Source organism: Coloeus monedula, assembly GCF_965178545.1.
Source record: "Coloeus monedula genome assembly, chromosome: 19".
Lineage (NCBI taxonomy): Eukaryota > Metazoa > Chordata > Aves > Passeriformes > Corvidae > Coloeus > Coloeus monedula.
Window position 1 is genome coordinate 1,465,030 of NC_138799.1, and position 16,058 is coordinate 1,481,087.

A 16,058-nucleotide genomic window follows, 5' to 3' on the forward strand; every position below is an offset into this window, starting at 1 on the left:
CATTGTTCTGCCAATGGTTCTGTAATGCTCCAGTTCATCCCCTTTGCCGATTTCAAACTCTTCAGCTTCGGTGGGATTCTGAAATGAGTGATTTTTGTGCAGGAAATGCTCTCTGCAGACTCACCCTTGCTCTGTGGTTTCCATGAGCAGTTTCTGGATGCAGCCATGGAGTCACAGTGCTGAACTTAGAGAAATAACTTAGGTGTTCCAATGGATCACTGAGGGGAGGGCAGGGGAGGATGAGAAGCAGATCTGACTTAGTCCGTACAAAATCTGCATTCCCAGCTTAGCGAGCTAAGGGAGACACCAAATTAAGTGGCAGGGAAGCCCTTGGACTGTCCATAACAACCATCTGTGGAAGATTTTTCAGAAGAGACAATGAAATGAAAACGTAGCACAAAAAAATGTCTCAGTCCATTCCTCGGCACCTCAACTTGGGACTTACGTACCTGTTTAATATGAAGGCAAATTCATCTGATGTGCTTAAAAGTAAGAATGTGCTGAGCTGTGTTGGAGCCCAGAGCTGAGGTATTTGGGGATTGGAACCTGCCTTCCTCCCTGTTCCATGTTCCCTGTGCACAGCTCTGCTTCTGCCGTGAGCTTTGTTCCCTGGAAACACTTGGATCTCACATTCCCAACCAAAAGAGTTCTCCCCCCTCAGCCTCCCAGTGATGAACAGTCCATGTTCATGGGTAGCTTGGGTGATACTGCCTGGGATTGGAAACCTCTTGAAACCACAGCATTGTAATATTTCTGCTTTGAATTGTCCCCAGTATGAGGTGATCAAAATGAGAATTTCTGGAGGCCCTGGCACAGGGTGCCCAGAGCAGCTGGGGCTGCCCCTGGATCCCTGGCAGTGCCCAAGGCCAGGCTGGACATTGGGGCTGGGAGCAGCCTGGGACAGTGGGAGGTGTCCCTGCCCATGGCAGGGGTGGCATTGGATGAGTTTTAAGGTTGCTCCCAGCCCAAACCAGTCTGGGATTCTACAGTGTGATCCTATGATTTCCTAGATATTTGTCTAAAATGGCAAAACCAGATTTGTGTTAAGGTGCCAAGATTAAATGTCCTGAGTGTAGTCAGTGCTCCTGGAGCCTCCCTGCCCCTCTGGGCAGTCCTTGTCCCAGTCAGTGGACACCTGGCAGTCACCAGGAACTCAAGGACACTGAGCTTGTCTTTGGCTCTTGGCTGGAGAGGGGTTCAGTCAAACCCTTAAACAGCCACCCCACCAACCCCAGCAGGGCATCCCTGCTCACTGCAGGGCATCTCCCACCTATTTACCCACCCAGGGCTTCAGTGGTCTCTGCAGGGCACCACCCCAGCCTCCTGCACAGCACCTGGCAAATGCCAAACCAGCTGCTCGACTCTGTGGTTTTGAGTGGCCAAATAATCTCGGCTCTGAAAGTGCCAAGCCCTCCCTGCTCCTGCTGGGACTGAATACGCTCAGCACCTCCAGAATCACTGAATCACTTTCTTGCAGCTGCTCTACTCCAGAGCCAAAGGAAAAGAGGCACCCAGTGCCCAAACCTCCCTTTGCAAAATGCCAGCAGGATAATTTTCTTATTCCATATGAAGGAGCTGAAGGCAACACAAAAAAGGTGCAATATCTAAATGCAGGAGTTTGAAAATTACTCACAGTGCATTCACTTTTCTTATTTAAAATTACTCCTTTCCAATGGACTCCCTGTCATGGTTACAAAAAAATAAAATAAAAAATTATGAAGAGGTCATTAACAAACATTTCTATTCAGGTAAGATAAAAAGCATTAGATATTTTTAAAATCTATGTTTCAGGTGCTTGTTTGGGATTCTTTGGGCTTGCCAGGCAGGGAAAAGTTACTTACTTTCTTCCAGTTAGCAGAGACAGACTGTGAAAGACCAGGGCTCTTTATCTCCCTGGCTTTTCCTTCAGGGCACAGACATCAGGAACCCACCTGGGGTCTCGTGGGAGGGTCTCTGAGGGGCTGGGCACCCCCTGGCAGCCCTGGCAGGTGGGAAAAGCAGTGATGGGAGGCCGTGGGAGCGTGGCTGAGCAAGAGCAGCCGCATTAATTCCGTCCTGCATGGTGCTCCAGGGAATTGCTCTTCCCAGCTAAGTGAGAAAGGTCAGCCAGGAAGGAAGCTCGTGTTTTCAGGCATATTAAACCACTTGGTGCTGGCTGGAGAATCATCACAAATGCCTGGGCAGCTCAGAAATGTTAAAGCCAATTAAAACAAGGAGAGACAAGCCCAGAGAGGAAACGTGCTGGAGCTGCAGAGGAAGAAAGCCGGGAAAATCACCTTTAGGAAAAGCAGAGGAATTACTGCGAGGGCCTCACGTGCACACACATGTGCACCTCTCCTCACCATGCTAACAAACAACGGGAACAAAAAGCACCCGTGGCTTTTCCAACTTCTCCTCCCAGAGCACCACAGATGTGCCTCCTTTCTGTACCTCCAGTGCCAGAGGAGCTCTGCTCTGCCTTTCTGCAGTGGCACCTTAGGTTGAGGTGGAATGTGTGATTAAGAGCACTCATTTGGGGATCTCCCTCCAAATGGGAAAAAAAAAACCAACCCAAAACCACAAAAAAAGAGCTGTCTAAGGGCAAATCAGCTGAGTCTGAAGCCAAGGCAGTTGAAGCACTCAGACATCCCTGAGGTTTGGTGAGACCAGCCCAGGTCAATGTTCTAGAAACTGCCAAAGAAAGGGCAGAAAAATCCCAGACAAAACCAATGAAAAAAAGCCCAAAAAGTGTGCAGAAAGCATGATTTCCAGTAATTCCAGTTCCAAATGTTTGAAAAACACAAGGAAAGACCCAGAAATATGGGATTGATTTAAAAATAGGAAAATTCCTGCCAAGCAGTTGCACCAGTGATCCCTTTCTGTCTGCTCCCAATTTCTGTTTTTTTGGAATCCTCTTAAGACACATTTTTGAATTTTTAAGCACAACCCTGATGGAGAAACATACTGGATTGGAGTTTTATTTTGGTTGAAATTGTGAATGTCTGCTCTCATGTGAGCATCAATGACAAGATAAGGGGCAGGGTTACCAGATCCCAGCTGTCCCAGGGACTGTGCTGGTGTGATGAGGGTGACATGAATCAGCCTGGAAGGTGTCCCTGGCCATGGCAGGGGGTTGGAAATTTAAGATTTTTTGAGATCTCCTCCAACCCAAACCATTCTATGATTCCAAGGTTTCAGTTCCTGCAGAAACTTTGGTTTTGGTCAACCGTGCAACCAGACCTCCACACTTCCCACCCGGTGGGCGAAGCTCCTGGAGCTCCACTCTTCCCAGCCTGGAGCTGGATTTGGTTCACTGCTGCCCCTGGGTGCAGGAATTCTGCGGTTCCAGCACTGTGCTGAGCTCTCCCTTGGCACCAGGCACGTGTGTGATGCAGCATATTCCTGCCAGGCTTCATTCCCCATCCCTGGCTCCGGCTGACACCCCCTCAGCGCCAACAGCCTGGGAAATGTCTGTCTGGTGCTGCCTCGAGCAGCTTGTTGGGTGTGACACACGGCTGTTCCGGCTCTTCTGGCTCCTTTGAGATGGAGATGAGAAGTTTTTCCATACCTGGAAATGTTCCTCCTCCTCAGCATCACGGGGGGCATGGCTTGAGTGAGCTTAGAAGCACCTTTGGAATTAAATCAGCTCCCTGAAAGGTTTGGCCATGTCCAGCAAGAGGCTGTACAAGGGTCACGGGGTGGGAGAGGGAAGGAAAAGGTATTTTTAATGCTCCTAATGGACAAAACGTTTTAAAGCGTAGAGCATGCTGCATGTTTGTTCGAAATTAGCAAGGAACAACTTCAAACCACTTTCACTCAGCTGATTGTGCCACCTCTCTAGCAGCCTCAGAGCTGTAAACCTCACATAAGCTGGTTTAGCTCCTGCTGGCAATTACCAGAGCCAGGTGTGGGCATCCAAGCACATCTCCATTTGGGATGTTCTGTGCTTTAATTACATCTATTTAGAGTCACTTGGGCAAATCCAGCGGAACTCCTCTCATCCAGAGCAGAGGCCAAGTGCCAGAGTGCTAATTGCTTCATTCCCATTCTGCAGGCAGCCTCCAGCGTGCTTACTGAGCCTGTGCACACCCAGTGTGGCATTTCCATCTATGGCCACAATATAGAATGAAAATGCCTCCATTTCCTGGGGCCATATGGAATTTCCCCCGCCCTCAGGCTTCCTAGAAGGTGATTTTAAAGACACGAGAGCTCGAGCCCAGGAGAGCTGCTGCCTGACATTTGCAGTGAGACATCCTTCCAAGAAGCGTTGGATTGCGAAAAATCAAGACTCATTGCTGCAGTGTGTGCTCTGGAGAGCAAATCCCACGAGCAGGAAGCGAGCACAGGGGAGCCGTGGGTGCCCTCACACCTTGGGGGTATGTGGGCTGTGAGGAAGGGGCTGGCAGCAGCAGTGGTGCCAACAGGCCACAGCACAGATGTTCTCAGCTCCTGCTTCTGGATGTGAGACAGGAAACCAACCCCACCTCCTCATGGATCTTCCAGGGTGTGCACAGGGGCCAGGGAGCAGTGAAGGGAAGGTGTGGGAGAGGGGGCGAGGAGATAAGTGAGGGACATGGCCCAGCACAGCGTGGTGACGGCTCTGCAGGGTTTGCTGAACCGGTGTCTTGTGAGCAAAGCTCTGGGATGTTGTGAGCACCCACCACATGAGCTCTGGCTCATGGGACAAGTAGCCAGTTGTCTTCAACTCTCAGCCAATGTGGCACATAAAACCTACAGGTTGATGGCTCTGTCAGAAGAAAGAGGGAATTTCCACCCATATTTAACTACCAGGCCTGCTGAAGGCCTGTGGGAAGAGGCAGCACCTACCTCACCTGCCTCATGATCCCCCAGACTGTCCTGCAGCAGAGCTTTGCTCTTTTTGTCACTCTAACCTCCTCAGAACCTCCATGCCTGGGAAATTTTCGTCTTCTGTCATCTCATCCTTTCCCATCTTCCTTCTCCTGCCACGGACTGAAATACTGGAGCTGAGAAAATAACAAGGCTCCTCTTTATTATCATTACCATACATCTTTATCATATTTGTCTTATAAACAAATGACTTTCCCAAGGAATTTTCTGTCAGGTCCCAGGATTTGGCTAAGGATGTGTAGGAGAAGATGTCTTTGCCCGTCAGCACTTGGCTCAAGCCTGGTAGGGCAAGTCCCTGCTGGGTCCTGAGTGTGTTCCCAGCTCTGGGGGCTCCGTGCCAAGCTCTTCCTACGAGGTTACTTTGCAACAAGCCTCGTTTCTTCTGTAAGGTGGAGAAATTTCCTTTACCTTTGCATGAGGAATCCCTTCCTGCACACCAGTGGTGTCTTCTCCAAGGAGAGGAGGGCTCCTGCCGGGTGTCTGGGATGGGTCTCACTCTGAGGTGCTCTAAGATGAGCCAGAAAGGAAGGGGGATGCTTTTGGACACATCAGGAAAACATCTCAGACAGAGCAATGAGGGAGAAGGCTCACAAGGATGATCAGTGTGGAGCATTAAATGTGACTCCATCCCCTGACCCACGGAGACCAGAGTTGTGCTCTCCCACCTGTGACAGTGGAATTTTGGGGAAGGATGGCTGTTCTGGGCAGCCTCCTTCTAGGTAAGTGATCCCAGTACCCCAGTTCCCAGCATGTGAACATCCAATGGGTTAACCAGAAAGGTTTTGTGTTTCCGTTGTTGCTTTTTTAAAAAATCTGGAACAATTGTGGAGTTGCTTCTTCAAGTCACAAGCTGGTTGAATCAGGTCATTGCAGCTGCTGCAGGATCCCAGCGATCTATCACGATACAGCTTCAGTAGCCAACATCCTCTCTGAGACTGCAGCGTTTCTCTCAAAGCCAAAAAAATAAAAGGAGGGTGAGTGTGTGTGGGGTGTGTGCTGCATTTCAGAGCAACAGAGAGTCATTTAAGATGCAGGAGCAGCAAACTGAGCAAGAAATGTTCCATGGGATAAATTCTATTATATCAACCAAGGCTGACTGAAAAAGTGGGAAATGAAACCTTGGGCAGGTGATTCAGTGTCTCAGAGACCATCCCACGACCACCAAACCTGTTTTGTGATCACATTTCCGAATATTTAAATGTGGTAATTAAAATGTGATGAGGTCACTCACGGCTCCGGGGAATACCCATGTCTGAGGGCAGAGGTGAGATGTGCATGTCCTCAAACGGGGACCTCGTCTGCTCGTGTCACCTGCCCTGTTCTTTCCCGTGAAGGTGACATTTGGGAATTTCTCCATAACTCATCTTTCATGTAAATCACCGCGGTCTGGCCTCCCCAGCACATGGAGCCTGTTGTCCCACGGTGCAGGAGGATGGGATGCATTGCCCAGGGGATTACACTGTCCCCGGGCATTGCACACTCCTCTGTCTGCCACAAGCCCTTGGTGGCACCACCCACAGCAGGCTGTCTCTCTGGCAGGGTGTCCGTGCCTGTGGCAGATGGTCTCTCGGGTGTCACCAGGAGGCAGCTCCAGGGCTGTGTGCTGTGCACAGCCCTTTTTCACCCCTGGGACAGCACTCTGACGTTTCTAACCTCTCCCTTTCCCTTCCCACAGCTGACAAAGAGGCTGACGAGTACTACATGAGGAGGAGACACCTGCCCGACCTGGCAGCCCGGGGAACGCTGCCCATCAACGTCATCAAAATGTCTCAGCAGAGCAACCACCGGGACAGGCCCCGCCGTCCCATTCGCGCCATGTCCCAGGACAGAGTGCTGTCCCCTGAGAGGATCATGCCCGAGGAGTTCAGCATGTCCTATGAACGGATCCTCTCAGACGAGCAGCTCCTGTCGGCAGAGCGCCTGCACTCCCAGGACCCGCTGCTGTCGCCGGAGCGGTCGGGGTACCCCGAGCAGTCCATGTCCAGGGCATTGTCACACACAGATGTCTTTGTGTCAACACCAGTCTTGGATCGCTACAGGATGTCAAAAATGCACTCCCATCCCAGTGCCTCAAATAACTTGTACAATACCTTGAGTATGAACCCGACCTCGGCCAAGCGCCAAGCGTTCGCCTCGCGCCGGCACAACACGGTGGAACAGCTGCATTACATCCCCGGCCACCACCACCACTACCGCACCGCCAGCAAAACAGAGGTGACTGTTTGACATGACCCAGTGCATTGTAGATACTCCTTAAGGACCGGGGTGGCCACAGCACCCCGTTCTGCAGTGGCCTTATAGGCCAAGATAACCTCTACTAACTCAGTGTCTGCAAAGACTTCTCTGACAGTCCCATCCACGTTGTTTTAAAAGCCACCCCTTCATCAGTGACACAGGAAGAGCTGAAGCAGCAGTCAGACACTAGTGAGGGATAACAGAGGAAATTTCCTGATGTGCATCAGTTTCTGTCAAAGAAAGCCATAGTAATCGATGGCTCCTTCCAAGGGCTCACCTGCATTATCCCACAGTTTCCATTAATTCAGGACTTTTCAGTTGCTCCAAGGAGAAGCAGCCTGAGATAGGGAGGAGGAAATACAAGAAAGGGCCTCGTTCTTGGTCCTCATGTTTGGCCTTTCTGTAGCAAGCAGGGAAGTTCTGGCTGCTGGGGTCACCCCCAGGCTGCTTGACACCCGTCAGCACCCACACATCTGTTCTTTGTCACCCTTGGAGCAAGTTCAAGGGCAGACTTTCCTACGGGACTGGCAGATCTAGGGACAAGAATAGCCTGGCTGAGAAATAAAGTTTTAGTTTATATTAAATATACTCATAAGATAAAAAACATACTAGTGCCTACAAATCGCCTGCTCTCTCAGTGTAGGAAGTAGTGGGGTTGATGTGTTCAATAAGCACAAATATGCTGAAATGCTTGTTAGACCCTTTTCTCCACTCATTCTAGTATCTTGGTGTCTCCAACGTGTAAATAGGAAGGAGGAAGAGGGTTACTCTTCCTCCAGCTTCTTGCCACTGCTGAACCTGAAGCACCAGAACCTGTTCAGCTCCACACTGCTGACCTGTGCTGGGGGAGGTCCTGACCCCACCGAGACCCCCGCGAGCCAAGGCTGCCACGCCTGTCACCGAGCCAGGATTTCTCCCCAGAAGTTTCTTTTCCTGATAGCCTTTTCCATGGCCCAGTTCCCCTGTTTCTGAACGTTTTCTCCTCCCATTTACAGCCTAGAACTCCATATGTAGCAAATCTTTTTCCAGCCCTTAGCAGAGGCACAGAGCTGAGGGTGTCTGTTTACCGAAAAACAGGTCGGTAACTTTCCGTGGTTTTCTCTCCCTGCAATGGCTTCCCAAGAAAACCTTCCAAATTCCAATTCCACTGAGTCCCAATCCTAACCATGAAGACAGTTACATTTCATGCATATAAATTATATATCAAGCATAATTATAATTAATGGGCATGTTGTATATCTGATATAATGCTAATTAGATACTGTATATTTGTAAAATCTTTAAAACATAGACTCGTGGGTCCAGAATTTGTGAGGGTTTTACCTTTGGCTTTCCAGGCAGATTGGGCTTTGCTTTGTTTTTTTTTTTTTTTTTTTTTTTTGTTTTTTTTTTTTTTTTTTGTTGGATTTGGGTTTGGTTTTTCCTTTCTTTTTTCCCTTTGATTTGTGCTCCTACCAAATTCTGTAGAACCGACTCCCACTGGAACACACTTCTGCGGCCAGGAAAGGGTCTCAGAGGGTTTGAAGGCCAGCCAGACCTGGTGCTGGAGCTGTGGGTGCTGGACACCATCCCTGGCGTGCCCTTGAGGCCCCACCACACACACACACCCCCAGTGGATCCGGCCAGGCACGCTCCCTCCTCCGGGTGAGATGACGACTGACTTCAGGCTGTGAGCACATCCCTGTGCATTTCTCTTCCTGTCCCACCTCCCCACACTGACTCTTTTCCTACATGGCTCTTCAGTAGGCTTCACTGAACTTTGCTCTGCCCTTCTCCCTCCCCTCAAATACCTCCCACCTCCTGGCCTTAATGACATTCCCAGTCCAACGTGTCAAGTCCTGTAGCAAACAATGATCCTGGGCCCTGAGTGTGAGTCTCCTGTGGAGGCTTTGGTGCAGCACTGGGTTTTTCTGGTGCAGGGTAGGCGGGAGGAGCGTGTGTCCTTACCCCAGTGGGACTTACAGGTGGGCCTCAGCGGGGTGTCCAGGTGGCCTTTCTCCTTCCCAGACTGTCCTGGAGGTGGTCCCATTTCCAGAGCTTTATCCTGCCCCATCTGATGGAGACTGTGTTGAGAAGGGCTCCATCAGTGAGAGGTTACTGGGGCTTTGTTTGACGGAAACTGAGCTGGGAAGGAATAATCTAATAACAGTCTCCAGGGTCAGATCCTGCAGCCTTGGGCAAAATCACTCTGGGCAACAACCAAGACTGTCAGTGGATCAGGGTGGCAGTTCATGGCATGGGAGGGATGAGAGAGAACAGGCTCACACCTCATCTCCTGCCCCCCTCCCTTGATGGACACTACTCTCCCCTGACTACCTCCAAGCTCCTCAGCTCAGCCCTGGATATTTCCTCCCAGAAGACAATCCCTGTGAAAACATTGCCCTTGCTGACCTTCCCGCAGGCCGAAGTGAAGAGAAGAGAAACTCTTGTGGCTGTAGCCACTGCTGAGGTTCTGGGGCTCTTCCACTCTCTCTTGGCCCAAGCAAAGCCAGGGAGATCTGAACACTGTGGGGGAGCAGAGTCCACTGTAGAGCCTCCAGGAGCTGTGGTGGCAGAGCCGGAGAGGAGGTGATGGTGGGAGGCTGTGGGTAGGTGAGCACTCCTCTTTCCATGTCCATAGCTGTGTGTCTCAAGCTCTAGTCCTCATCTAAATGTTCCGTTTGTGAACTAAGAAGTTACTGAACCAGATGCAAATTTGGAAACTTTGCGTTCAAGTAGCCCGTGCAGGTGCTGAGCTGTGCCTGGGCCATTTGACCTCTGTGTCTTCTCCTGTTCTAGCTAATGAATATCACAGGCCCTCTGCTGACGTGTCCTACCTGGGCAAGAACCCTCCAGAGAAGTCTTAGCCTCATTTCCTTGTCTTTTTTCTACCCACTCAACTGTTTCAAGCAGATGTGTCCCACAAGGAGCCTTTTTAGGCCAAATCTCTTCAGGGACTCTGCCACCACCACAGAAAATTTTCAGCAGATTTCCTTGGGAAGGAACCGTGCCCTGGATACCACCTGGGCACCATGTGTTCCCACAGCTCGCTCTGTGTGCTGGAATGGGTTGGTAGATGGGGCAGTGGCATTTCAGCACACACAGCTGTCCTTAGGTCGTTTTTTTTTTCCTCATTCCTCCTTCTGAGAGTTTGTCACTGAAGGAACACTTGCCCTGGGACCAAGTGTCGAGACCCACAGCCTGGTCCCCAGCACTTCAGTTCCCCATGGCCCACACATGATGATAATGGGAATTTCCAGTTCTGTGGAGGGATCAGACCATAACGGCTGTGAAGTGCTTAGAGACCCTCTCACAACAGAAACTGTAGAGCAGCAAAGTGTTTTTGTGAATCTTGTTTGTCATTGTCCTGACACATCGTGTGTGGTGTGTCACAACCCACTGTCTGCCCAGAACGAGAGTGCCGGGCTGGGGTTGCCCAGTCTCCCACTGCTCTCCTCCTGGCCAGGGTCCTGGCAGGCAGCAGCTCTAAGGGATGCTGTTCCCTGCACTGTGACCTTCCTGCTTCCTTCTCCCCATGTCTGAGCCACCACAACACCCTGCACTCAGGAGAAAAGAGGGAAGCAGCCACATTCCTCTGTACAGTAAAATATAACCTGCCTTGATTAATGTCCTATACTCTGCAGAATTGATCTGTCTTTTTCTCCACCCACAGGTGCAAACCCACACCTGGGCAGTGTCCAGTTCCCAGAGCGCATGTGCAGGGACTGGGGCAGGGGGATGTAGAAAAGTTTATATTATTTCCTACAAGCTGATAATGATTTGCATTCCCTGAGCAGCGACACATCCCGGGTGGCTGCACTGGGTTTTATACAACTCTGTGTGTGTATATATAAAAATATATATACACATACATACTGTAAAACGCAATCAACACGTTCTGACTGACCCTGTCGCAATCGAAGCTTCCAAACTGTGTTGAATCATTCTTTGAAACGTGGAAAACTGTTTTTAATGAACCACACACAGCACCACACGCAACAGAGACTTTGTCATAAAAAGCCTTCTAATGCCAGTGAACCGTGTTTTAAGGAAAAAAAAAAAATATTTTTCAATGTTTTAATGTTCCTTTTATAAACGATGAGCTGTTACTTGGGGATGGGGGTGGGTGGGAAGAAACAGAGACAGCTGTCCAGGAGTAAGCCCTCCTTCCCTGGCCTGGATTTAATTTCTGTCTGCTGAGCCTGGCTGGCTGCAAAGCTGCTCCCAGGAACCTGAGCTTCCCGCATGCACATTTCTGTTCTATCAGAAGCATTCCCACCAGGAATCTGCAGGAGCTTGGCATCAGGTTTTTGTAAGAGATGGTTAGTTCCTGGTAGCTGGGAAGACATCTTCATCTTCTTCCACCACCACAAACAAAATCGCCATGAACCAGGGAACTGGAGTTGTGTTTGAAATACGTGTTCTCTTTGCGATCAATTTGACATCCTCAGCTCATGGAGAAACTGCTTGTCTTAGTTTGGTTTCAGATTTAATGCTTAATCTGGAAGGAGGGGCTCTGCTGAAGTACCTTTAGCACCAACAGATTTTGTGTTCAGGTGTATTTCAGCTGAGTGAAAGAAGGGAAATGTGTGAGAAAGGGGCTGAAATATTTTCCTAGTGAGTGCTGTTAGCAATAAGCCCGTGTTGGGGCTGCTCCCTGGGGAACGGCCACTTCTGTGCTGTGTCCACAGGCAGGTGGGAGAAGGGATCATTCCCAGCTCTCTCTGTTGTGAGAGGTGCCCTCCCCGAGCCAAAATCCCGGCTGGGAAAAGCCAACAGTGTTTTGCCCAGGGCGAGGGGAGAGTTGGATGGGGCCATGTGAGTGTGTTGGTATCAGTCTGAAAGAGATCTCTGCTCCCAACACCTCAGGTCTCCACCGTGGCCACACAATGTCTGGGAGGTCTCCATGCCTGGAGGTCTCCATTCCAAGAGGTCTCCATGCCAGGAGGTCTCTTTCCATACCAGGGGGTCTCCATGCCAGGAGATCTCATCCTGGGAGGTCTCTCTCCATCCCAGGAGGTCTCCATTCCAAGAGGTCTCCATGCCAGGAGGTCTCTCTCAATCCCAGGAGGTCTCTCTCCATGCCAGGAGGTCTCTCTCAATCCCAGGAGGTCTCTCTTCATGCCAGGAGGTCTCTCTCCATCCTGGGAGGTCTCTCTCAATCCCAGGAGGTCTCTCTCCATCCCAGGAGGTCTCTCTCAATCCCAGGAGGTCTCTCTCCATGCCAGGAGGTCTCTCTCTGTCCCAGGAGGTCTCTCTCCATCCCGGGAGGTCTCTCTCCATCCCGGGAGGTCTCTCTCCATCCCGGGAGGTCTCCATCCCGCCCCGCTGCCAGGAGGAGCCGCTCCCCCTGCCCCTCTGCTCCGCCGCCGCCCCCGCCCGCCTGCAAACCCCTGAGACATTTTTGTAGCAAGAATTTCTTGGCTCTGAGAAAGACACTTCTTACTGTAATATTTTTAGTTTGGGGGACAATATTTCCTAAGAGGGGTTAAGTGGATATTTTTGTGCTTTAGCCCAGTTTATGGATTCCATGTTTATTATACAGTAGTACTGAAGAGGAAGTACATTTGTATCTGTAACTTTGCACAGACTCTTGGTTAACCATTAAACGAGCTTCAAGATGAGCAGTATTTGACTGTTTTTCTCTGTATTATTCTTGTTGTTATACCTACCTGTAAAAGCACATTCTGTATGTACTGTAAACAAAAATATTATCAGTTTAGTAAAATTTAGAGTCTTAAGGATTTTTCCACTTTTGTCAGTAACAACTATTTATGGATTAAAAAATAAAGGCAATTTCAACATATAAATTGTTTCTTTTTGATATCTATTGGGGGCAAATAAAAGCCATTTTCTTGGCAGCCTTCCCAATCTTTGTAACCAGCGTTTGAAAGGTAGATATCTGTGGTTCTATGTGTAGTTAAATAGCATCTATTAAAATGAATGCTGCAAGGTCTGGAAGACTCATTATTTTTATGTATTTATTTACTGCATTTCATCATCGTGCCAGGAACAATCAGGGGAATCAGAGACACATTACCATTTGCTGTAAAATTTAGTCTCACAAGCCTAGAGGATTTTATTTTAAAGTTGCCCTTCTTTAAGTTTGCCTCCATAATCCATGATATTGTCTCCATCTAGAAAGCCTTGGATTGCAAAGCTGGAACTTGTGGAATGTCCCACAGCGGTGAGGCTTCCACAGGGGCTTTGCTTTTGCTCTCAGCAGTGGAGCACACACAGGAGTTTCCCCATCACCCTTCCAGGATGTGGAAGTGCCAGGGAGCTCAGGTTGGGTGTGACTGAGCAGCCCCCACTGCCACCCCGGAGGGGCAAACTGCATTTTCATTTCTACCACCTCTGAGCCTGGGCTTCCTTACCACTCTGTCCAGCTGGGAAACGTGGCAGGGGTTCTTTCCTTGCCTTTTTGAAGGAAATGTAAAATTCCATATTTCGCATTGCTGATGCCCCAGGGATCCTTCCCACCGCTGCCTTGTGTGGGGCAGAGGTTGTCACCTCTCGATCACTCACTCACCAAGCCACAGCTCTGTTTTCAGTCTTTGATCTGGCACACTGGGATTGCCCAGCCTGGAAAAAAGAAGGTTTCAGGATGACCGGACTTTCAGTGTCTGAATGGAGCCAACAAGAAAGATGAAGAGAGACTATTTACAAGGGATGGAGTGACAGGACAAGGGAGAATGGCTTCACGCAGAGACAGTAGGTTTACATTGGATATTAGGAAGGAATTATTCCCTGTGAGGGTGGGCAGGCCCTGGCACAGGGTGCCCAGAGCAGCTGGGGCTGCCCCTGGATCCCTGGCAGTGCCCAAGGCCAGGCTGGACATTGGGGCTTGGAGCAGCCTGGGACAGGGGGAGGTGTCCCTGCCATGGCAGGGGTGGGGCTGGGTGATCTTTCATGTCCCTTCTAACCCACCCCAGTCTGTAATTCATTGATTCTGTATCTTTCTGTTTCTTTGCTGCTCAGCTTTAGTAGACCAAACTTCAGTAGATCAAACAAGCTTTGAGGAGCAACACCCCACAATCATCTTCCAGGGTAGGTCCAGAGGGAAGGCAAAGCCCTTTTGCAGCCCTTTGGCCAAGCTTGTGGTCTCCTGTGTGAGCACAGCTCAGTCAGTAAGGCACAGTCAGCTCTTCCTAAGGAGCACATGAACCCAGCAGAGTTAATTAAAATGCATTTTTAAAGGAGAAGTTTCGTTTTGCCTGGCAGTTCTATTCATAATTACCCAATTCCGTGTAGCACTAATAAGTGGGGATGGAGCAATGGGGAATTAGCTAATTTCTGCACTTCCTATAAAAGGCATCGAGGAGAACATCAGGTTTTGTGGTGTTCAGAGCAAGTAGTGGCAGAGATGAAGCTGGGACGAATTCCTACCTCAAAAGACAGCAAATCCCACTGTTCCCAGTCCCTGTGCTAATTGATGCCAGCACTTAGGTGCAGAGCTCACTGTTTGTTGAGCAGCCTTCCCTCAAGCCACCTTCACTGGCCTCACTGAGTGACCTCTTCAGCTGCCCTGGTGGTGGCCAGAAGTGGCTCAGGTGGCCTGGGCAGCCTGGCATCACCCCGATGAGGGTAGGACATCCCAAGTGTGACTGGAGGGACACTTTGGTGGCTGTCCCAGGACAGGAAGAGCCCCTGGTCAGCACCAGGGCAGCTCTGTCACCACCAGTGCCCTGGGAGGTGCAGTGGGATCACAGCTCATCCCCATTGTGTGGGGGAGATCCCACGTCCCCTCGCTGGGGAATGGGGCACAGGGCAGACCTGACCAGAGGGACAGGCTGAGCAGGGCCCTGCGACCCAGCGGGGACCTCACTGGGGGCCCGGAGGCAGCAGAGAACAGGACCAGCTGATGGACATTTATCTGGAAGGACTGGAGGGTGGGAGTGATGGGATGGGTGTGGAGTCCCCTGAGGAGCAACAAAGCTGGGTTTTTGTCCATTTTCCTCGGCCACAGGCCGCTCGTACAGCAGGGGCCTGGTGTCACCTTGTCACATCGGTGCTGGCACAGAGTCATTCCATTGGCAAAGCAGCAATTCCTCCGTGTGGGAAGGCTTGGGATCCTCATGCATGAAAAAAGAGAGGGTTGTGCCCACCCCTTGAAAGGCAGAATCCACTAAAACTGCTGGGAGGCCCCAAAGGTGCTGTTGAAGTGAGAGTGGCCGCTCCATCCATCCCATCTTCCCAGCAGCTCCCACTCTTCCTGGGCCTCAGCAAAACACACGGGGATGTTTCCCAAGCCGAAGGATTAGCACTGCTCCCTGTTGCCTCAGAAAGATGCTGGAAAATGATGAGGAAATTAAGGGCTACGGGATAATTAACACCTGTCAGCCATGGGTTTAAAAAAAGCAGATCTTGTCAAACAAACTCAAAATCAGTTCTCTATAAAGTTCTTACAGCTGGGGCTCGCAGGATGATGGGGAGGTGCAATGATTCCTCCTTTCCCACAGCACTGGAGCCTGTGCTGCTGGATAAACTGAGGGAGAATTTTATCACTGCACATCCTTGAGGGAGCTGGTGTCAAAGGGCTGCAGCACAGAGGGACTGGAGGAGCTTAGAGAGGGCTTTCACCCTCTGAAGTGCCACCTCAAGTGGTGTTTGGCAGAACTCAGGGCAAGGCCACACACACTTTACAACACTGAGCTCAGCACTCCAGAAATAAGGATGAAATTCCCACTGCTGAAAGTTTCAGGAGGCACAAAGAGCTTGGGATGCAAAGAGCAACAAAAGAGGGAAATTCTGAGTCAGGGGTGGGCTGGGTCCCTTGAAGACGAGGTGTCCTAATGCCACCAATTCTCTCAGACCTGCAGGAACCAGAGCAGGGCTGCTGGGGTGGACGTGGATGCCCAAGTGGAAAAGCATTCCAGCTCAAAACTGAGCTGGGGGAATGCTTTTCAGCGAGGTTTTTACAAAGCTCAGCGTTTTAATTCAGCGTGAGAGGCTGAGGTGACAGGGTCAGTGTGTATAAGCACTTTTAGGGGGTG

The 16,058-nt window shown here is 50.3% G+C and overlaps 1 protein-coding gene across 1 annotated transcript in view; it reads left to right on the forward strand.

Moving 5' to 3' along the window:
- SHISA6 (shisa family member 6) overlaps window positions 1-7,074 on the forward strand; it is a gene marked incomplete at both ends in the record, with an annotated part of 177,863 nt that extends 170,789 nt beyond the window's left edge. Inside the window, one exon of the mRNA XM_082293974.1 lies at window positions 6,524-7,074. Coding sequence (XP_082150100.1) covers window positions 6,524-7,074 — 551 coding nt within the window. The remainder of the gene's footprint in view (window positions 1-6,523) is intronic.
- Window positions 7,075-16,058: the final 8,984 nt, after the last annotated feature.